Below are 25097 nucleotides of genomic sequence, written 5' to 3' on the forward strand. Positions count from 1 at the left end.
TCAAAAAAAATAAAAAGAGGAAGAAGCAGGAGGAGGAGAAGAAGGAGGAAGAGGAGGAAGAGGAGGAGGAGGAGGAAAGGAGGATGAGCAAGAAAGAAGAAGGGAAAGAAGAAGAGGCAGGGGGAGGGGAAGGGGAGGAAGAAAGGGCTTTTTCTTCTTGGTTCTGGTGTACTTTTCTTGGAGTAGTGTTAGTGGCTTCTCCAGTAAAGGTGTCGGTACTACATGACAGCTGGCCCAGCAGCACTTTGCATCCAAACACTGTCTTTGGCATACTCTTTGGGCAGTTTTGTAACAGTGCCTCCAGCAAGACATCTCCCTGTGGACAGCTTTCTCTGGCACCCTCGAGGGAATATTTCTAGAAAGTTCCACCAGAACTACACCATAGCAGCGTCTTTGCCATTCAATACATATAACCATACCCTCTCTAGCAAGGTCAGGAACTTAGCCCTGGAGGGTGGAAAGGGGGGTCTTTCTTGGTTTCTTGATCAAGCTAGCACAAGTTCTAAGGCTAGGAGTCATCCTTCACATCTGCTATTCCTATATTCTTTAGAGTTCTCTTCTTACTAGTCAATCTCTCATATTCAAATTCTTTATGCTAGTTAATAATTCTTTATACTAAATTTTCTGTTTAAGTTACTGCATCATTTTTCTTTCCTGATTAGACCCTGATTAATACACTACGATACATCACTTATGATGCAGAATGTTTCCTTAAATATGTCTCCAAAGTTATGAACTTTATACCACTTCAGAGATATACTTAAACTATTAGAGAACATATATAGCAAAAAAAAAAAAAAAAAAAGGAGGCATGACCACAAGGAAGATTTCTAACAAGCGATGCTTTTCCAACTCTAATATACTGCCTTGGGCAAGATACAGAATAGCTACTATTTCCAGATATTAAAGAAATGTGAGAAACCGAAGATTCACAAAATTGCTTAATTCAACTTCCAGTTTCAGGAGAACTTTTCTTTCCAAAGTAAACTCATTGATAATTAGAATTTTATTTCATTATAGTACATCAAGAATAGGAGTTAATTCATATTTATTATTCATTTGAATCAATCTGAACATGACAAGGAAAGGTGTAGAGACATAGGCGAGTTAAGTACTACTGAAAGTTACATTACATCTCCTCCTTCAAAGTAGGTGTGCAAAAATATTCCATAAAATCTATTGTAAGTAAAATCTTTATTGTATAAAATGCTTTCCAATAAATATTTTGTATTTTTCTATTATTTAATATGATTTTTATATAATTTGTTTTAATCTTAAACTGTGTAATAGTGCATTAGAGAGCAGAGCTAATCATAAGAAAAGATAGCTTAAAGCAATTAACATCTTGATAAGAAATGAAGGAAAGATCAGTTTCCAAAGTTGCATAGTTTCCGAAAAGTCAGTGCACAGAAATATAAGAAACAGCCAAGATAATCTCTGCAGATCCCCAGACCCGTATTGACAGGATTTTCACTTGTACACACTGCTTTCCCTGTCAATTCAACATACCCCACAGCGTACTTAATCAACTACGTTTAAAACCAGAGCCTTCTCTATGACCCCATGCACAACCCTGCCCATGTTCTTCCTATCTGTCCAGGCAGACAACAAGGACACATCATCACAGCATGGTGTTTAGGAGCAGACTCTGGCATCAGACTGTCCTGTAGTTAAATCCTTGTTTTACCTTTGATGGCTGTGTGGCCTTCAGCAAGTTACTTTACATCTCTGTGCCTCAATATCTTCATCTGTACAATGGGGATAATGATAATCCCTACCTCATGGAGTTACTTGAGGATTAAATTGAGTAGATATAAGAAGGGCTTAGAGGTTTCAGCACACAGTGAATGCTGTGCTATATGACAGCCCTCTCTGTCACATGACAGAGGTCCTCACTCAGCTGCTGGTGAGCTGATTAACAAACGTCTTTGGCCCCCAAGCACTTGAGTCTGCCTGACACCTAGGCCTGAGGTCACTGGGCATATGGCCAGCTTGGGCCCCCAGGGCTTCCTACCTGAAACTTGAACCTCCTCAATCAGCCTTTCCTTGCAGGCTACGTTATAATCAAACTCAGAGTAGGATTATATATTTGACTTATTTTTTAATCCTCTTCCGTACACCAGAATGGGGTCTGGCATAAATTAAAGGCTGGATAATACTTCTTAATAGATTATATGACATCAACAACCTGCTAATGATTTTTTTTTAAAACTGGCGCTGCACTTGGGATGAAATCTAAACTCCTTGACCAAGAAGTCACATTCTCACCCCTGCTCTGCTTTCTCCCATGTCAGCCTCCCCTTATTCACAAATTAGATTGTTCTTTTTCTTTTTCTTTTGTTGAAAACAAACAATTTTTTTCCTGCTAGCTCTAGCACATCTTTCAGGTATTAGCTTAAAATCTCACTTCCTCAGAGAAGCCTTTCTAAAATAGATTCCTGTATCTTGTACTGTTTTCTATCTCAGCTTCTTCACTTTACAGCATTTACCACTTTTGTAATTGGTGTCCTTTATTTGCTTGCTTCCCCACCAGATACTAAATGCTTTTTGGCAAGTATGTGTTCCATGAGCTTGGTACAAAGCAGTTCTTTTTAAATATTCATTGAAGAAGTTAAATAATTGTATCCTTTCCCTGAGGCAGTGAAAAGAGGTGGCTGTAAAGCATCAGAGCATACTAGGGTCTCAGTGTGACAAGATTTAATGCCAGAAATATGCACTATAAACTTAGACCCTAGAGCCCAGGAGAGGCCAACACTGCAAACAGTGCCATTCACAAGCCTGAGGCCTGTCCCAGCTTTCAGCTATGTTGCCAGGTCACTCCTGATGGCACAAGAACTTGTAATTGGAGACAGCGAGTCAGTTTCTGAATGTGACGTGCTGTCTTGACCTATGAACTAGCCATTTCTTGCTTCATGGACTACAGAGCAGAAGATGCTGAAGGAGAAGAAGGAGCCATCACATTCTACACTTCAATTCCCTTCCAAACAGCCAGAAGTTGTTTCCTTGATTTTATGTTCCTTGAAATTTGTGCATATTTTTATTATTTGCTGTCTTCTACTTAAATATTTTATTTTGGCTGGGAGTGGTGGCTCACTCCTGTAATCCCAGCACTTTGGGACACTGAGGCGGACTAATCCCTTGGGCTCAGGAGCTCAAGACCAGCTTGGGCAACATGGCGAAACCCCATTTCTACAAAAAATAGCTGGGTGTGGTGGCATACACCTGTAGTCCCTGCTACTCAGGGGGCTGAGGTGGGAAAGTTGCTTGAACCTGGGATGTCAAGGCTGCAGTGAGACATGATCATGCCACTGCACTCCAGCCTGGGTGACAGAATGAGACTGTCTCAAAAAAAAAAAAAAAAAAAAAGAAAAGAAAAGAAAAGAAAAGAAACTTTTTCAACTTCCATTGACATTTACTTTCCAAAATCAACAAAAGTATCCAAGTATCCTAGCCTACTATCAACTTATGAATACCTTTAAATTACATACTTCCTCCTACAAATTAACTAGGTACACTAAGTCTCTGGAAAAAAAAAAAAAAAAAAAAAAAAAAAAAAAAAAGAATAGCTATTATCCTCAAAGGGAGAGAAATAATTTAAAAAGAAATCATAGTCATTTGATGAATCCATCTGCAAATGATCAAGAGGAAATTAAGACTAAACAACATCACCTAGATGGATTAACACTTTGTCATGTTGTACAGAAATATTTTCTTTATGTTAAAATTATACATAAATACATTTGAGACTAATTAGCTTATTATAACTCATGGTGTCTTTCCAAAGAAGAACATTGTAGAAACAGCATTTCTATAGAAATATAAAATTCTCCCAGACCATCCAAAGCACATATATTGTAAACCAACGAATCTCAAACAAATTTGTTTCATAGAGAAGGAACACATTTTAAATTAAATATTCTGTTTATTATTGGATTGTGGAAAAACCATATATATATAGGGCTGGGCGCAGTGGCTCATGCCTGTAATCTCAGCACTTTGGGAGGACAAGGTGGGCAGATCACCTGAGGTAAGCAGTTCAAGACCAGCCTGGCTAACACAGTGAAACCCCGTCTTTACTAAAAATACAAAAAATTAGCCAGGCGTGGTGGTGCACACCTGTAATCCCAGCTAGTCAGGAGGCTGAGACAGGAGAATCCCTTGAACCTCAGAGGCAGAGGTTTCAGTGACATGAGAATGTGCCATTGTACTCCAGCTTGGGCAACAAGAGTGAAACTCCATTTCAAGAAAAGAAAAAAAAAGCATATGTATTCATCACTAATCACATAACAGGATACAAATTATTTAGCAAATAATTGTATTTAAATGAACAAAGCTTAATAGCAAGAACACGTGAGTGGATACATTATAGAATTAGGTCTTTTCCATATCAGGTAGGCATTTTCTAACTGAATCCATTATGATACTGGGCAAGTGATTAAGAGCACAATATTTCAAAGTGACTCTCTCTGAAACAGAGTAAGTTTTAAAAAATGACCTCACTACCAAATTTGATAATCAAATTCATAAAAGTCAGGTTTCAACAAAACCGCTAACTGACAGTTATAATCAAATTCCACAAATCAAAATATTTGACCATCGAATCTGTCGTACAATGTATCATTTGTCTTTAGTTACTCATGAAGTTCATCGCCTTGCTCAGAAACATGCATGGAGATCAACCTAGTGCCTCCTTCCTAACAAAACCATTTCACAGTTACTGCATCTGAGTCCAGGAAATGTATAACTGACAGCGGTTCTCACCACACACAGGTGCCCTGGAAGTATGAAATTTAGCTAACTAGAAAATAATGGAAGGGTGGGGAAAGGGAATGAGTCTTAAAACATTACATTAGGGATAAAGGCACCTACCTTCATTCCTAAATGGAGTTGATACAATAAATTCAGCTATAAAATAGAATGTCAAAGACTTGGCTCATTTTGTACTATATAGAGGCCCTAATATGATAACAAACTTAGATTGGCTTCACATCAACCTTCTATACCTTCAGGGTATATAGGATACATTTTTAAAAAGTCCCTAACCACCACAACCCTAACCCCAACTCTGCCACAGCCTCCAGCACATTCACAGCAACGCTGGGATTCATCAGCTGGGCCACACTCAGCCCTCACGTCTAATCCTGACCACTGACCTCCAGAAAAATGGAATAAAGAGGTGTGGTGGGGGACAACTGAAAGAAACAGAAAGAACTGAAACACATGGAGGTTTAGAGTTGCTGAGATGTATAAAGATAGCAAAGAATGCATTAATTTTCGACACATTTTAAACTAGGGTTTTCTTGATAAGGTATCTACTTATTAAAAATTCCGGTGACAGAGCGAGACTCCGTCTCAAAAAAAAAAAAAAAAAAAAAAAAATTCCCTCTTTTTAAACACTTGCTAGCAGCATAACATCTACTATGACTTTAGGAGGACGAGGCAGGCACATAATGAGGTCATGAGATCGAGACCATCCTGGCCAACATGGTGAAACCCCTTCCCTACTAACATACAAAAAATTAACTGGGCATGGTGGCGCAAGCCTGGGTAATTTGTAAATTACCCAGTCCCAGCTACTCAGGAGGCTGAGGCAGGGGAATTGCTGGAACCTGGGAGGCGGATGTTGCAGTGAGCTGAAATTGCACCACTGCACTCCAGCCTAGCGACAGAGCGACACTGCGTCTCGGAAAAAAAAAAAAAGACTCAATTTTAATTTTTAACCTCACTCTAAGACTAAATACCAAATTAAGAGGTAGATATTCACAGTCAAGTGTTTCTTAAGTATAACGTGAATAATATATTTAATTAATTCTACAATTATCTACTATATACAAAACTATAAAATTATACTGCTTCTGAGTATTTCAAAACTTCATTCATCCCATTGCATTGTTTAAATTTATTATACTAGGCATGTTATTTTTACATTTTAAAATATTTCAAAAGTAGATTTTGTCCCTCATGCTCTCAATTGCAGGTCAAGTTACTTATTGGATATAATATCCTTGAAGAGATTTGAGTCTGTCATTTATACGCTTGTGGTGTCAATTTATTTAATCAGAACAATCTCTTGCTGAGTTGATTTGGAATTTTTCCTGGAAAGAGGAAGAGTATTGGGAAAGGATAAATTGGGGTATGGTCTCCTGAATAAAGTGCTGGGTAAGGGGTGAAGTCCTTTGAGAGTTGTTTTGGTTATTTTTTTTTGGAGAGGAAGGATATAGTAGAGATGGGAGTATAAAAACATTTTAACTGCAATCACTTTTCCCTTGGGACATGGCAGTGGTTTGCCTTAGGCAAATAATGGGTGACTAACGCTCCAGCAGGCATGTCAGGATTTGTTTTGAAAGCACCAAGGCTCAGGGTACCCTAACTATAGTCCTGGCTCCCCAGTGCCACTTGTAAAATTCAATACCATATTACCTCAGCTAGTGATCTCAAAAGGCTCTCTCATCTCTTCACACTTCCTTTCTATAGACTCACTCACCAGTGAGGACTTCCAGAAAGATAGGACTGTCCTACCTGACCACCAGTGTAATAGGAAGACTTATACTAACAATCCCCAGTGACAGTCATCCTTATGTGATTCCCTCCCCTTTGAATATGATGGGATAGCCCTCCAGGGATTATTAAAGAGCAAAAGGAACTTTGCACATGTAATTAAGGTTTCTACTCAGTTGTCCTTATAATAAGGAGATTATTCAAATAGACCAGGCCTTATTAGATGAGCGCTTTGAATGCAGAAAGTTCTCTCCAGCCACTCAAACAAGAGGAAGTTGAGATTTAAAGCACTGGAAGTATTTGATGTGCCATTGCTAGCTTGGAAGTGGGAGGAGGCCATGAATAAAGATCAGGAAATGGCCTTTAGGAGCTGAACACAACACCTGGCCACAGCCAGCAAGGACCTCAGACCGACAAGTGAAAAGAACTAAATTCTGGCAAGGACCTGAATTAGTTTGAAAGTGAATTGTTCCCCAGAGCCTCTAGATGAGAGCCCTGTTGGCTGACATATTTATTTTGCCTCATGAGATCCTAAGTAGAGAAGCTGGTTGAGTTTGCCTGGACTTTCAATTTACAGAATTGTGAGACAATAAATAGGTGTTGTTTTAAGCTGCTCAGTTTGTGTTAATTTGTTACGCACAATAGGAAATTAACATCACCAGGGCTTCTGGCAGTACTTTTATTCAGAACAACAGATTTAGACTTCAAATATTTCAGTCATTCTTTACTACTTTATATGTGAAATTCTTGCTTCTTAAACATAATATAAAACTAAATGCATAAAAATACATAAGTGTGATGGCTAGTTAGACATTTCATACTTTTTTATAACTCCTTCTCCTTTCTTACACCCTAAGTACCATAAGCCATTCAGATATTCTCTAAATAGCTGGTGATTCCACAATCATATACCACATCAAAAAGTTCCTTTCAAAGCACTCTATTTCCAAAGCAAGCTGATATGGTTTGGCTATGGCCCCACTCAGATCTCACATTTTAGCTCTCATAATTCCATGTGTACTGGGAGGGACCCAGTGGGAGGTAACTGAATCACGGGGTCAGGTTTTTCCTGTGCTGTTCTCATAATAGTGAATAGTCTGGTGGTTTTATAAAGTGGAGATCCCCTGCACACACTCTCTTTGGCTGCCATGGAGGACAAGACTTTGCTCCTCATTTGCCTTCCGCCATGATTGTGAGGCCTCCCCAGCCACGTGGAACTGTGTGAGTCGAGTAAACCTTTCTTTGTAAATTACCCAATCTCAGGTATGTCTTTATTAGCAGTGTGAGAACAGATGAATACAGAAGCACATGTAAGAGATAAAATATTGTTTTCTCATCCTTCTCTTCTTTAATTATCATCATCATGATCATCATCAAAATTGCCATTATCTACCACTAATTGAGTATTTTTAAGTGCCATTTAATTTTTACAACAATCCAGTAAAATGCAAAGAAATGGAGGTTCAGGAAGAATACGTGACAGGGTATTAGTGTGTCCTGTGGTTGGGAGGGTGATTAGGGAAAGTATTTTAACTAAAAAGACAGGAAGGGCCATAATGTTATGTGGTGGAGTTATATTTCCACCAGAGACCATGGGGACTGGCAGGTTTAGGGATAGATTTAAAGCAGGGAATGTTTGGTTGGCAATACAGAGAACAGAATTGAAGAAAGACCTTCATTGGCAAGACAATCAGGAAATTTTTCAATAGTTCATGTAAAAGATTAGAAAGATCCCAACCCATCTGCCCTTAAAACATTTTATTTTTTAATTTTGCCACCTCTGAAAATGTATAATTTTATGTTTTACTGTAGGCTTACAAAATAAATGTAGCAATAGTTTATCTTTCAAATAATCTGACCATCACTAGACATTATTGATAGTATTGGGGCTAAGAAACAGGTACGATTAAGACTTCCATGGAACGGCTACACAGGTTCCCTATATAGCCAGTGGTCTTCGGTGGGTTCTTAATTCTATAGAACCATTTCCTTCCTCTTCTTCTTTGCCCAGAGCATTCCACCCTATCCCTTCTCACTATCATCCTTATTTCTGTAGCTTATAATCTCTGCTGCCACTTCCTCTAGGTGTTTTGTATACAGGTGCATATACTTTATCTCTACTATAGAGGGAGTCTTACATAACAGAGACTTTCTGGCATCAGACTTTGTCCTACCCAACTCTGAATTAGAGAACAACTTGCTCTTCCTCCCTTTTGCCAGACTCCCTGTCTGGTAAAGACCCCAGTATGTGTGGCTGCTTATCCTATGCCACAAGGTTCTATCCCCCACCTCTCATAACGTATAGATCATAGTCAAAAGCACCTGTGTTGACTTCTGGGTATATACCAAAAGTAATTGAAAACAAGGACATGAATAGATATTTGTATACCCATGTCCATAGTAGCATTATTCACAACAGCCAAAAGATGGAAGCAACCCATCAAATAATGAATGGATGAATAAAATGTTGTATACACCTAAAATGGAGTATCAGTCAGCCTTAAAAAAGGAAATTCTAACACATGCTACAAAATGGATGAACCTTGAAGACATCATGCTAAGTGAAATAAGCCAGTCACGAAAGAACAAATATTGCATGATTCCACTTATATGAAACACCCAATCCAGAGTAGGTCAATTCATAGAAACAGAAAGTAGAATAGCAGTTGCCAGGGGATTGGGGAAAAGGACAAATGGGGCATTACCATTCAGTGGGTATGGAGTTTCATTAAATAAGTTGAAAAAGTTGTGGAGATGGATGGTGGTGATGGTTGCACAACAATATGAGTATACTTAATGCCACTGAACTGTACCCTTCAAAAAGTTTAAAATGGTAAATTCTATGTTATGTAAAAATCCCACATCTTTGTTTACATTTTACCACAATCATCATAATAAAAAAGCATCTGTGTTAATAAGATAGCCCAAAGAAAATACAAAGAAAAAGAAAATTCTGAGAATAAAACCAAAGAATAATATACAGAAACCATGTAGAAGTAGGGCAGTCTGAGAAAGAGGGACCATTGGCCATCAGGAGAAGGCAGTGTCATATGAGGCTGAGGATGGAGAGAGGGAGGAAAGAAGGACAATGATGGCAGAGTGACTGCAGACAAGTACCTGTGACCCAGAGCATGGCAACTCAACTTGGCAGTGAGGTATAGGAAGAAGAGTTCCAATGGAAAAAGTGTGGCAAAGACCAGATTAAACTGTATTAAATCAATGGGAGGCAAAGATACAGAGTAGAGATGGCATTTTGTAGGAAACCACCAGTTACTTTAGGAAGAATCTCAGAGAAAAATAATAGAAGCCCACAAGTCCTTATCCAAAACATTTGAGACCATATGAATTTAGAATTCACGATTTTTCAGATTTTGGAGAGATAAAATAATGCATATATGCATATTATATAATAACTGGAGCAAGGTCTAACAGAGCTGACAGTAATCAAACATGCTATATATCTGCAGCAAAAAAAAAAAAAAGCAAGAAAAGGAAGAATACTTATACTTAGTGAAATAAATAACCTTATACAATTTAAATTTTGGTTATGTTGCTTTACCACGAACCACTAAAAACTTTTATTTTCAGAGATTTTTAGATTTATAAATTTTGGCTAAGAAAATATAGGCCTATATCCATGGTAGCGAGATGGCCAGAACTAACCAGAAAGATTCTCTGAGATAAGATGGGTTAATAGAATGCTCAGTTTCCTACAATATAGGATATTAACTCATGCATTTAGCTCCTATTTATATCTATACAAGTATGCTTAGTCATGCAATTCCAACCCCAAGCTTGGCTGATTGTTTTGTCTATGTCCTCAATGATTAGATCATAATGTACTAACAATTCTGTTAAATTCAGTGTTTAAAAGAAGCACAAGTTTCTTTACACAATTATTGATGGGAGATAACTTTGCTAACAGACAAAGCTTAAGAAAACTATCATGGTTGTAAGAAAAGGAGAGAAGTTCTTTTTTTTAAATGAAAGACCTCTAATAAGGAACATGTAACTGTAATTTTCAAACTTGACTTACGGTTGATACTTCTAGAAGTAAGAAAAATGTGGTGACCAAAGAAAGTTAACCTGCAGGGCAAATCGTGGGTTAAAGTCAATTGTTTTTATCAAATTTTCTTATTTTAGTTATCTTCCTAGAACCTCAACCCCATACATTTTCTAAATTTTTTTATTAGCAGAAAGTACAATTCATTTACTAAATTTACGAAAACAACCTGCGATCTGCTCAGCTGATGAACTGTAAGATGACATTGTGTGCCCTTCAGTGGAGTGCTGGGTACTCAGACGCTCCAAGGGCTGACACAAGTCCTTTGTCTTCTCAGCACATGGGCCTAAGTGGAATGGAACCTGCTTCCCTCAAATGTGAAAAGGACTGGGGAAAGTGGTGGGCCAATCTATGCCTGGGATGCATTGACAAGGCTGAGATTAGCAGGCAACGTTATTTGCAGCACAGAAGATAAAGTCTGACATTCCCTGAGTCGAATTCTCTGCTTGCCACTGCCAAGCCAAGGACTTGACCTTTGAATTTGTTTTCATCTGGTTCATCCCTAGAAACACAAAAGACCCTTCCCATAAAATCCTAACAGGTAAGTAAATGGTAGGAGTTGGATATTATTGATACAGTCAGACGAATCAAGTGCATCCGGTATCCTTTATCTCTCAGCCAAATCAGAGAACCTACTTTCCCAGAGAATAACAATCATTACAGTCCACTGAGTCTTGCGTTTCCAATTGTTTCTGTGGCAGCTGGCTACTGGGAAGTTGCTAGGGAATTGAAAAAAGGCAGCGTGGGGAGGGCAGATGGCTCCTTTGGGTTTATTTCCACTGAACGTTGCAGCTGTGAAATCCACTAACGTTCCAAGTGTCATATAAAATGCTTGCAAAAAGGGCCTAGTTAAGGGAGGAGCCAAAGAGCAGTCATCCTGATATGTTTCTTTTTCTACTGTTGTAGGTGAAGCCCCCATAAATGTTAAATGCAGATACCAGATACATAACAAACTACTCAGCCAGAACTCAATCCAAAAGTGTAATCAGACCACAGGAATCGCTAAACCTGATTACAGCCAGTATTTTCTTTACTAAAGGAAAATCCAGGAAGAAAGCAACTGCCAAAGGAAACAATAAAGGCAGCAAAGGGTGGGACTTAATTGGTGAAAGTAATTTTAAGGGCAGACAATATTTATTTTTATCATTAGAATGAGATTGTATTGATTTTCCTATTTGTTTCTGAGCATACAAAATGTTCTGAAGACATCCTGCAAATACCACAATAATATGCCTAATGTATATTAGGATGCCAGGAGAACCAGAAAAAGGTGGAGTTGAATAATATCTCAATTAAAATGCACACACACAAACAAATACCTGTGTGTGGGTCACTTGAAAAAAAGTGAATCGAATGATGTAGAACTTTTGAAATAAGTCATGGATACCTAAAAACAATATAGAAATATGTTTATATAAAGTATAATCTTGTAATAAAATGTAGGTAATTCTTCTAATGTTTGTAACTGACAAAGACTGACAAAAACTCTACATTTGCGGAAAAAAATTACATGTGCCTATTTTGTTGACAGCCTTTCAATGTGATACCTGAATTTTACAAAGCATATCAGAAACCACTCCATGCAGTCCATTTTACTACTTCATCCTTGGAATGTCTTTACTTTGAAAAGTTTGTAAAACTGTAAGATCAAGTTAACAATTACATAATTTCACCACAGTAGAGATCCATATTCACCAGATGGAATGAAAGATGATGACTGTGGTGGGCCTGCGGGGTGGGAGCATGCACTCACATGTCTGTGCATGCACATGCATGTAAAGATGTCCACTGGGTCTTGTCTCTACATTGAAATAAAAAATATATATACAGTGAGACTTACATGCCGCTCTTCAGTGATGCAGTAATAGTTGTTTGATTTAATTTGGTTCATAGTAAGGTCAAACTCTTTCTTATTACTGTATATTTGCTCTGATTTTTTTTTCCCACCATCTCTTCATGGACGCATGAAACTGAACGTTTGCAGAATATTCCAGGTCACCTCTTGAATGCTTTGCTGCTTAAAAGTTTCTTCCACCAGATACCCTAAATTGTCTCTCTCTAATTTAAAGTTCCATATATCTCTAGGGCACGGGCAAAATACTGCCAGACTCTTTGCTAAAGCCTAACAAGAGTCACCTTTATTCCAGTTCCTAACATATCTTCTGTCTTCTTCTGAGCCCTGTAAACTGTTCCAACTTCCGCTTGGTATTCAGTTCCAAAGTTGCTTTCATATTTTCAGGTTATATTTATAGCAGTACTCCACTCTACTTGTACCAGTTCTCTGTATTAGTCTGTTTTCACACTGCTATAAAGAAATAACAGAGACTGATAGTTTATGGAAGAAAGAGGTTTAATTGACTCACATTTCTTTATGACTGTGGAAGCCTCAGGAAACTTACAGTTATGGCAAAAGGTGAAGGGGAAACAAGGGATGCCTTACACAGTGGTAGGAGAGAAGCGTAAAGGGGCAACTTCCAAACACTGTTAAAATCATCAGCTCTTGTGAGAACTCCCTCAGTATCATGAGAACAGTATGGGGGAAACTGCGCCCATGATCCAACCACCTTCCAACAGGTCCCTCCCTTCCCTCAACACATGGAGATTACAATTTGAGATGAGATTTGGGTGGGGACACAGAGCCAAATCATATCAGGGTATATACACATACTTAGAAGGCATAAGTTCTGATGTTTGGCATCAGAATAGGGTGACTAGAGTTAACCGCAATGTATTATAAATTTCATAGTAGCTAGAAGGGATAACCTGATTGTTCCCAACACATAGAAATGATAAATACTCAAGGTGGTGGAAACCCCAAATACCCTAACCTGATCATTATGCATACCAGCAGATAAGAAAATATCACATGTACCCCATAAATATGTATCAATACAAAATTTAAAAAAATAAGGATAGTATCTTCTCGACATAAAATTTACTTTCATTTTTATACTAATTGAATCCTATGAAACAACTGTCTTTGGCTACTATAAATTGCTCTTTCTCTTTCTTACATTACATTATGTATTTTACATGTATCTATTTCCCCATAGAAAATAGATTTTAAACACACACACACACACAATACAGTGAATATTAAGATATATTAATTTATAATTACTCGGGTAAGAATCATGCAGGAGAGAGAGAAAGAGGAAGAAGGAACCTAATCAATGATCTATCTATCTATCTATCTATCTATCAATCATATATATATGCTCTGATTTTTGTTAAAAAGTATATGGACGGCAAATACAGACAGCCTGACAAATAAAACAGCAGATTTTGACTTATTACTTCCCACTGTACTGCTACCAATCGAGTAATTCAAAATCTCTTAGACTAACAGGAGTTGTTAACTTTTTTATACCATGAACCCCTTCAACAATCTGGGGATGTCAATGAACCCTTTTTTCCCAGTAGTGATTTAACATTTGTAAATAAAATAAATATGATTATAAAGGATATCAATTAATTTTTAAAATCAGCAAAATCTTAAAATCACAATATGAAAATAAATATGAGCATATCTTTGCATATGTTAATATACAAAAGAAAGAAAACATTGAAAGTATAATAGACCAACTTTTAACAATCATTTTCTGCAAATGTTGAGATTCTACCACTTTTAAGAATTGTCTTTATACTTACTGTATGTTGTTTTTTTTTTTTTTTTTTTAACTGAGGTAACATTGACATAACATACATTAACTACCCAATTCAGTGGCATTGAGTGCATTGACAATGTTGTATGACCACCATCTCTCTAGTTTCAAAACATTTTCATCTTCCTGAAGGAATACCCCATACCATTAAGTAATCACTCCCCATTCTCCACCCTCCCACAACCGCATCTCCTGACAACCACCAATCTGCTTTCTGTTTTTATGGATTTGCCCTTTTTGGATATTTCATATAAAAAGAATCATACAATATGTGCATTTTTGTATATGTCTGATTTCTTTCACTTAGCATGTTTTCAAAGTTCCAAGTTATAGCATGAATCAGTACTTCATTCATTTTGAGGGTTGAGTAACACTTCATTGTATGTGTATATTATGATTTGTTAGACTAACAGGAGATTAGTCTATGGAGATTCCTCCACTGATGGACATTTAGGTTGTTTCTGTACTTTGGCCATTATAAATAATTCTACTGTAAACATTTATATACAAGTTTCTGTGTGGGTATGTTTTTATTTCCTTTAGGTATATACCTAGGAGTGGAATTGCTAGGTCATTTCGTAATTCTACTTTTAACTTTTTGAGGAAATGTCATACAGTTTTCAAAAGTGGTGGTACCATTTTATATTCCCACCAGCAATGTACAAGGGTTCCTATTTTCCCCATTTTTGCTAATATTCTTTGTTTTCCACTTTTTAAATTATAAGTACCCTAGTGAATATGAAATGGAATTTCATTATAATTTTGATTTGCATTTCCCTGAAGAATAATGATGTTGATAACCTTTATAGGGTCTCATTCTGCCACCCAGGCTGAAGCACAGTGGCATAATTACAGCTCACTACAGCCTCAACCTGCCTGGCTTGAGTGATCCTCCTACCTCGACCTCCAGAATAGCTAGGACTACTAGCACATACCACTGTGCCTGGCTAAATTTTTAAATTTTTTGTAGAGATGGATCTCACTATGATACCCAATCTTGTCTCAAACTCCTGGACTCAAGTGATCCTCCCACCTTAGCCTCCCAAAGCACTGAAATTACAGGCATGAGCCACCTTGACCAATCCTATGTCCTTTGCAGAATTGAGTGACTTGTCTTTTGTTGCTGTGCCATAAGAGTTCCTTTTATATTCTGGGTATTAGACCATTAATAGATGTTTAATTTGCAAATTACTTTTCCCATTCTGTAGATTGTCTTTTCACATTCCTAATAATGACCTTTGATACACAAAAGTTTTTAAGTTTTGTAAACTTCATCCATTTTTTTCTTTCATTGCTCAGGTTTCTTTTTTATTACAGCAAACATGATAGATAGATAGATAGATAGATAGATAGATAGATAGATAGATAGACAGACAGATAGATAGATAGATATTTAACAAAAATAAAGCCAGTATTCCACATACAGTAACTTCATACATCTTTTCTGCAAACATTGTGTGTTAAGTATCTTCATTATTACCATGAAGAAACTAGGTCTCTGATAAATTTAGGGATTTGCCAAAGACTGCACATGTTAATAGTGGAAAAATCTTGTCTTTGAACACTAGGCAATAGTATTAGTTTGACAGATTAAAGGTGAATAATTAATCACATGGCATTACTTGTGCTCATGGAAGCTAAATATTTTTTCATTCAATAAATATTTGTTGAGTTCTTCCTATGTGTCAGGTGCCATATCAGCTTCTAGAAATAGAACAGTGAACAATACAGGCAGAATTCTTGCCCTCAAGATGTTTTCAGATTAGTGAGAAAGACAGATGTTAACCCCAGAAGTGTAAGTATGAGAGGGGAAGTGCATTGTGCTATGGGAACAAGTCATAAAACTCCCCACAGGAAAACTTATCGGTACATTTGGATACTTTAGTATATTCCATATGCCACATTCTTATATGTTGCTTTATATTTTTTTAAATTGCTTCAGAGGTACAAGTTTTCCCTGATTACACTGAAAGCTCTTTAAGGAGGGAAACCATATGCGATATTTCTAGTGTCCTTCACAGTGGTATGCATTTCACCAGAACAGGAAATAATTATTGAGCACAACTAGAATGGAGAGAAGGAGCTAAGGAGTCAGTAATAATGAATCCTTAGCACACACTAGTACTGTAATTCATGAAGGATTTATAATAAATAATAGTTAATGTTTATTCAGCCCTTGCTGCCATTAAGAGACAGTGTTTTGAGGAGTTCAAACTTGATTTATTTAATATAGAATAAAAAGAGTAGAACAAGAATTCAAACCCAGGCAAGCTGACTCCCAGGGCTCATGTACATAACTCCTCTGGACATTGTCACCTACTTAAGAGATCAAATTTTGACAACTGTGTAAATATTTCGTAGCTAAACTGCAAAGTTCATATACAAAAGCATGTGCATACGCATGCAAACGTGCACATGTACAATATTGCATGAATCAAAATCACAAATTGCAGTGGAACTGTGATAACTAGGGCAAAGGAGACAGAAACAAAGATTCAAAAAATGGTCAGTAAACTAAAAATATATGTTGAGTAATAACATCAGTAATTATTATAGTAAAGAAGAAAGAGGTCTGGAAAAGGTGATACAGGAAAATCCCGCCCTATACTTTAATGTATCCTATTTTTCTTTTCTAAAACCAATCATCCCAAGAGGGTTCCATCTGTAATCTACCACAACAAAATAATGTGGCTTCGAGAAAATGACATACTAGAGAGACTATTACCTGCAGGATGCGGCATACCCCAAACCTACCCTTAACATACCTATAATGAAAATCGTATACTGGTTATGCTGACGAGACTGTCAACACAACATAACCTTGCCCTGATATCCACAAAGTGGTGACCTTGAGGAGAAAACCAAGCAATATTGTTTCTCAGAATGGTATAGTTGGTCACTAGTGTAAATTGCGTGTTATTTTATATGTATGGGAATACTAGATGTTGTATGCCGTAAAAGAAGGTGACCAAGTAAAACCTGTGAACTGGCAAATTACTTCTCCATGTAGTAAACTTGTATGATATTTTGGTGTGGCAAAGTAGGAATTTAACTACACAATTCTAGTCTACTGAGGCAAACATGGCTATATTCTGAAAAACTGTGTCTTGCACGTATTCTACATACCCCTCACTGTAAACTATTAAAGCAAACTCAAATCTATAGGACAAGATTAAACACTGAATATTTTTGAAAAACATGAGCTATTAGCTATTGGTTGACAAAACTCATTTCTTTATACTTTTATCTTTTTCTTTTTTCTTTTAAAAACTTTCTAATTTAGTTATTTCTAAGCCTATGCACTTTGAAAACGTGGAAGAACAAATGCTCCACTTCGCAGTATTGTGAATTGAATAATTTTCCAGCTAACTACTACTAATTCTAATAAGAAAAAGAAATTAAAAGATGGAAGTTTTGGCTTCCTGCTGGCAAGGCAAAAAAGAAAGAAAATTTAACACCCGTGGTGAAAGTAAGTCTGAAACGAATCTTCTTCCTTACTTCCTTAATTTCTTATGAATAGGTTTTGTTTCAATGCTCTGCATAAAAAATGTTTGTTTTAAAACTTGGAGTGTATTTTCCCACAGAAACCATGTCATAATCAGAGGCTGGGTGCTCATGCCATGCTACAGTCATGAGGCTTTCTGCTCAGTGTTACACAGTCCATATTACCTGAGCAGGAACTGGAAGAAATGAACAAAAATAGAGTCCCCTGGACCCTGATTTCTACCTACTAATTGGTCAAAGCCTTCAGTCCCCTAAACCCAAGCCCCAAGCTGCTTCTGAGATGTCCTTAGGTCCGGAATCCACCATGGATATAATACTTTTAAATATTCTTCCTGGAGCCCCAGCAGTACCTGGGAAGACGCCAGCCCAGTTCTCCAACAGAGTCACGGGATGTGGACTGGCAGCTTCGCATAGTCTGTGCAGAGATCTGTGGGAGCTTGCTGAATAGGGGGAGCAATTTCAGCATTTTTATTTTTTGGCACATATCTTCCTATGAGCACAAGAAAGACAGCGCTGAGCAGTGATACATAGCTTTTGCTTCTCCTCCCTTCCCATCAGCTGTCGCTTCTGCTATCAGAGTGCCCGCCACAAACAGCCTCCCCGCTTGTAATTTGCTGCGGCTAATCTGTCATCTGAGAAATCAGATGACCAGAGCCGTTAGAACTACGTGTAAATTTAGAGTCAAGCTCTGAAAGACAGCCAGAGACCCTCTCCTTTAGGAGATCTTGTAGCAGGTTTCCTGGCAGCCATCTCCTTCCTTTGCAAAGCTGTTCTTATCTAATTCCCTGCTTGACAGTCTCAAAAGGTGACCTCCGTCTGCAAGAGATGTTCCTATTGCACGATAAGTGAAGGACACACCAGAATGGAAGAAGGAGACATACAATGTAGTGCCTGTGCCAACACGTACTCTGGGGACATTCAAACTCACAAAACTTCTCTGTGTTCCGTTTCCTCACTGGGAAAACGGGTATAACTATGCCCGTCCTGCTTACAGTGAGGTCTAATGGATTAAACGTTTTCTGCTGCTTTAAGAATGAGTTATTATGAAATCAATGTCTTTAAAAAAAACAACCATCTTTCTCAGGGATCTGTAAACTATAGATGCAGGCCAAATCCAGCCTGCTGCCTGTTGCTGTAAGTAAAATTTTATTGAAACACAGCCTCACCCTCTCCTTTATGTAGTGTCTATGGCTTCGCTTATGCTACAACAGGAGAGTTCAGTAATTGCAACAAAGATCTATGGACCACAAAGCAGAAAACATCTATTATCCAGCCCTCTACGGAAAAAGAGTGTTTCTGATCCATCTTTTTTTAAAAAGTATTATTTTTAAGCAAACAAGATTTCATTGTCCCCGCCCCACACACACACAATGCAATTACTTAATATGGCGTATTTCCCAACATAGCTTGTACACTTAACAGAAGACCTTCAATAGAAAGTTACATTAATAATGCATAAGATATTCATTAGACAAATTATCTGCTATGTAAATCCACTACGGTGAAACGAGTAGTACTCAGAATTATTTTCAATTCAATTCTTAAAAGAATAATTAGCTCAGAGCTAAGATTTATTTCTGGTATGTAATTTAGGGAAAATAAAATCAGTAATACATTATTACCCCTATTGTGTCTCACAGCAATGAGGGCGACCAAGCCGCCCAGAGTTGTCAGTGCCAAATACACTGTGGGAGCTCAAATATTAATCAAAATGACATCTGCAATATTTTCCTTTCCTAATCAGGTCTAAACATCGTGGGACATCCGGCAAATCAATAAGCAAAACTAGATGCCCTCATCACTCCTAAACTGGCAGCACTACATTTTTAGCCAGAAGATGAGGGCCCTCAGTGTCACACAAACATTTCTTTACCTCAGTTGTTTGCCACTTCCAAGAGATAAGTGTGCCCATCTACGATCCCAAAATTTACCCTGTCATCCATCTCACTATGCCACCTATCACAGAAAGAAACACCCCTTTTCAGTCCAAGATAAAATAGGCACAGTGGTACATGACTGTCGAATATGCTTATGTATTCTGCCAAAGAGACTCATAAGTAAAGTGAGAATAGGCTGTTATAAAGTATTTGTGAAAAATGGAAGAGGCCTCACATCCTGTCCTCTATAACCAAGGAAAGGTGGTACAGGGACTTATGCTATACCCCGTACTTCCCAAGCGCCCACCAAGGCAGACTTTTGATAAGTTGAGAATTAATTACTTTTGGCTTCAAGCCCCTTTTCCTGCCTTTTCTTTCTAGTCCCCTTTCCTCAAAACTCTTATCCCACTAACACCTCCTATTTTCTCTCTGTGGGCTCTGGAATTGCTCTAGTGCTGAAAGATCTGATAAATACCTTTATGTCAATTTATTCCTCCTTCACGTAGTTAGAGGAGCAGAGTGCTGGAGAAATGAAAGTAGGAATAAGTCTGTTCACATGGAACTAAGTGTGAACCCTATGGAGAGAATAGCAAAACTAAAAGGCCAAGGCCCGGGAAAAATTGACTGGAGCATGAAATACATAGACCTTCACTTCAGGAGGTGAGACATGCCCCGTGAACTCCAAATCCCTAAGGAAGACTTGAAGCAGAAAGCTAAGAACCTGCTTACAATTGGGCAGGATCTAAAAGCCACAATTGGCCAATGTTAAGGTGAACATTCATACTCAATCTACTGAGGCAAGAGCATTTGGATTAATTAGTTCACTCATTCATTCATCATTTGTGTGCCAGGCACATCCATGAGCTAGTATATTCCACACCTTCAAATAGCTGTTTTCAGCCTGTTTTGGCTTTAGTTGGTATTTTCCCCCTAGCTTTATGAAAATTTAAATGGAAACACTTCCGGATCTCAGACCATTCAACCTTTACAAGTAGAGAATAAAACAGAAATCAAGGACAGTAAACATGATGGAAGCATCTTAGCCAGCTGAAATCCGACTTGGAAAAGAAAACATAATTCACTACATTGTAACCAAAATTAAAATCGCAGAGATTAAAGGCAAAACACAACAAAGGCAACACCAGACACAAGAATAAAGGAACAACATAAACTTATTCAAAAGAAATGAAAGTGATAATAGAAAGTTGGGCCACCAGCCACCTTCACAGGGTGTTGTGAGGCTCAAAGGAGGTGGTCAATGGGATGGTGCTTTAAGAAGTGAAGAGGTCCATCACAAATGTGAAGGTCTGGGTAGAATCACTAATACTATCATCACCAATTACAAGCTCATCTTAAGATGAGTTGAGATTGTTTTTAAACTATTAATACAGATAACCAAAAGATGAACAACTTATATTCTATAGGTTACTTTGGCACTAAACCTGTGCATATTGTTTGATATGGAAATTCTAAAATAAACTTGTTTATAGAAAACAGTATAAATAACCAACTATAGGAGATTCCTCAATTAAAGCCTAGTATGTCCATAATGACAACTCTATCGATTATTGTCCATGTGACAACCCACTCCATCCTTTCCTACCCTCTGTGTCCTTCCTTCTTTGTGCACAGGGAGGCTGATGCCTAGAACTGAATGCCCTTCCCCTCTCACTTTCAGTGGATTAAATTAATGGAGGTGACTGTAGAAGAAGAATTTCTTCCAACCCTCCCCTCTCTATGTGAGTCCTGCATCTCTGGCAGGAGCTGCTTCTTTTCTATGACTTCATGGGGTGACCACTCCTCCTCAGCTTCAACTCTCACTGGGTCCCAGCAACAATGTTTTCTCCTCTTTTTGCTTCAGTCCTAGAGGTGGCCAGAGCTTCCTGATGCTGCCAGTGCCTGAGTGCTGGGAGCGCTCACCATCCGTTCCTTGTCTGGCCCCTAATCCCTGCCCACCCCTCTATAAACAGTCCTTTCATTCAAGTCTCTTCATTTGACCCATCTGGGTTGACTTCAGTTTCCTGCCAGGACTGTGACTGAAATAAAATATAGACTAAAATACAGTAAATATCTATTTATTGACATAGAAAAATGCCTGACAGAAAGTAGATCAAAATATTAATAGCACTTATTAATTAGTAGGATAGGATTATTTGTTTTTCTTTGTATCTATTTTTCAAATGTTCTTCAAAATTTGGTTATGTATTTGAGGGAGTATATAAGAGAAATAACAAAATTAAAATACAGAATGGGAATAAATATAATCTCAGGAAGTACTAACGGTTTGGCTTTGCTTTACTTCCCACTCTGCCAAAAAAATACATAAATAAAAAGTTACATAGCCTGAGGGTGTCCCGATGGGAAAAGGGGACCATGAACACTCGGGGGTGCCCAGATATTTATTTATTCTTGCTGGATTCTATCACCCATGAAAAATAAGTTTAGTTACCAAGTGTTCACAATTGAAAATGCAATTGGGCACATTAATAAGCATATGTGATTTACAGGCTTTATTTTACAAGCAGAAGTCAAGACTTCGCTGCATTTGTTGATAGTAACAATAGTCAACCATCACTAAGGGCTAACCGCCTGCAGGCACTGTTTACAAGCATTGTAGGTATTAGCTCATTTAATCCTGACAGGAAGGCAGTATTATTATCCCATTTCACAGATGAGGAGATTGACAAGCAAAGAAGCAATGTAATATGATCCGAGGTCCTATTAACAGGCTCTGGAGGCAAGCCCAGGCTTTAGGGCCTATTTTATCTATTATACTTAACTGTATTGCTCAGATCAAGATTTCCAGAACTCTCCTAATTTTGTGTATATTGTGCAAAGAACAAGCAAGATCCTCAAACTGGTTCACCACTTATTAGCTGTACAGTCTTGTACATTTATTTATCACATCTGCAAATTCCTCATCAATAAAATAGTGAATAATACTTCTCCAACCTACCTCAGAAGTTGTGAGAATCTAAGGGGAAAATGAGCAGGAAAGCCCATCAAAGCTATAAAACAATTTACAAATGTAAGGCAGTATGAGGTTGCACCCTCTAAACACTAGTACATTAGTCATCATCACTTACACACAACAGTCAAATGCAAAGAAAATAGCAATTATTTTGGTGAAGTATGGCTCTAAACTATAATATTATAAACTATCCCAGTCTGTTAATAACACCCAACATAAAACCACCACTGATTAATCAATAAAAATCATGCTATAGATTCAGTGAAATGTACTCTCAAACGAACTCCCCTGACTCACGTTCATTAATTACCTCACCTTATTTGATATATTCCAGCATTTTCTGGAATGTATTACTCTCAATCTTTAGTTATGTAGTAGTTTTTTTTTTTTTTATTTTAAAGTTCAAACTCTACATTCTCTATGATATGATATCAAAAGTTCAATTGAGCCACTCAGTTTTCAGTTTTCCTGACTCAACTTTTTGGAGTTTTATAATTAATTATATTCCATTATTACTGATCATCAATTAGCTCAAAATGTTGCTGAGATGGTGAGCATGCTGAAGAAAGCATAATTTAATGATAATTTGAGACCAGTAGGACACTAAATTTCTCTCTTGTTAATAATTAAAGTAGATAACTTATGTTTTTATTTATAGCTTCCAGAAATATCCGGCTCATTCCTGTGCACTGCCCTGTCAGCTAATCATCAGTTGGTCAGGATCTGACTTAGGCTGCTGTGTTTTATTTTGCACACATGCCTTTAACTGAAGCCATTAAATGCAACCCAAACAAAGGTTAAAGCAAGTGAGGTCATCACCGCGTCTTCTCTGAAACTTTCCATCTGGTCAAATGCTTGTACATCATAAATATATAAAGAATGAAAGGGGTAAAATTTCAATTTACCTGTTTCAATTTCCCAAATATAGACTGAGTCATCTGCACATCCAACAATTAAAAAATTCTCAACCGGGTGCCATTTTATCATCCTCACAGGAAAAAGGTGCTTCCGGGCACGCAGGAGGCAACTCTTTCCCTCAAGGTGAAGGAGAGCCACGGAATGGTCACTGCATACACAGCAAATTATCTGCTCACCCCTTAGCTGTGAAAAAACAACACGCTTATATAAGTAAATAGTCAAATGCTTTCTTTATGAGTAAGTCCGATTTTTTCCTCCCAGTAACATACAAAAGTTTTGTTAAAGCCCCATTTACAAAAAGGATATTTCTGCTTTCTACAGCACCTTTCCATGTAAACCTCTACAGGGGAGCTTTAAACACTGAGTCGAGTCTAAGCTCAACAACTTCTCAGGAAGGTCACAAAATGAATCCAGGACAGATCTACTTATGAGATAAATGAAGGACTTGACCATCACTCAGCAAATTCAGGCAGGGAGGCAGACATCGGAAATAATGCAGAATAAAATAAACCCCAGAACTAATTTGTTGCCACAAAAAGAAGCTATTTGTAGACACAAGCTTAGGCCCAAGGGTATCATGAGCTGATATTTTCCACTTAAAGCCTCAAAATGTGATTTGGTGCTGTTCCCAGAACTATACAGATTCTAATCCAAACAGGAAACTCAGTGTAGACACAATCTAAAAGAGGTAAGCATTAGATAGCTCCAACTGAATGTACAGCCTCAAAGACATAAGGACCAAAAATAGGCTCCCAGGACAATAATCCTTAAGATACTTTTTAAAAAGTCAGCATGTGGTTACCTTGAACAGGTTAGGACAATTACTATCCAAGGTGGATTCTCATGATCTAGCCAGAGTTTTGGCTGTTTTGTTGAAAGCATCAGTTTGGAGACCTTGAGACACCCATTACTCATCATTAACCTCTCTGGAGGCGGGTATGCGGGGAGTACTAGGGTACATGTTTTCTTTCCTAACTCTTTATTAAGTGGACTCCAGAAATTGTAAGGAAAAAAAAAATCACAAAATGGCAGGTGTGATAGATCTGGAGCCTAGACTTGCCGAATGAATCAGATGTCATTTTTCCCTAACCATTCTATCTCCTGGAGAACCTGCCCATCCCACAGCTTCTAGAGCAGGCAGTCCAACGTGCTCCAGGAAACTTACATACATACACACACAGACCATGTGAACACAAATCTTATGGTTAGGAATAGACTATCAAGAAACAATATTTATAAGCCAATTAACTGACTTAAAAAATCATTTTACCTGTGTTACCATGTCCTTTTACGACAGAGGAAACGCAAAAGTTGTTTGTTCATTTTTTTTTAAAGTCAACTTTATAAAAGCTGAATTTAAGTTGACATTTCATAAGAAAATTCTACCTAAAGCGATTTCATTTTGCCCCTGACAAGGTAGATGCTCACAAACTTATTAAAGCTCATTCTCTGTTAAATAAATGAATAAGCAAATAAAAACCCATTTAAGAAGAAAATGTGCTGGACGCAATAGCTGACACCTGTAATGCCAGCACTTTGGGAGGCAGAGGTGGGAAGATTCCTTGCATCCAGGAGTTGGAGACCAGCCTGAGCAACAAAGC

The 25097-nt window shown here is 37.7% G+C and overlaps 1 protein-coding gene across 4 annotated transcripts in view; it reads right to left on the minus strand.

Moving 5' to 3' along the window:
• The window catches only part of WDR72 (WD repeat domain 72), a 233094-nt gene that overhangs the window by 147870 nt on the left and 60127 nt on the right, over positions 1-25097 (minus strand). For all 4 annotated transcript variants that reach the window (XR_007727439.1, XM_050797920.1, XM_050797919.1 and 1 more), the window contains exon 13: positions 23484-23679. Coding sequence is in view for 3 of the 4 variants with exons in the window: in XM_050797920.1 (XP_050653877.1) it covers positions 23484-23679 (196 nt within the window). In the remaining variant the exon portion in view is untranslated. The remainder of the gene's footprint in view (positions 1-23483; positions 23680-25097) is intronic.

The sequence above is a fragment of the Macaca thibetana genome, chromosome 7, assembly GCF_024542745.1.
Source record: "Macaca thibetana thibetana isolate TM-01 chromosome 7, ASM2454274v1, whole genome shotgun sequence".
NCBI classification, from domain to species: domain Eukaryota; kingdom Metazoa; phylum Chordata; class Mammalia; order Primates; family Cercopithecidae; genus Macaca; species Macaca thibetana.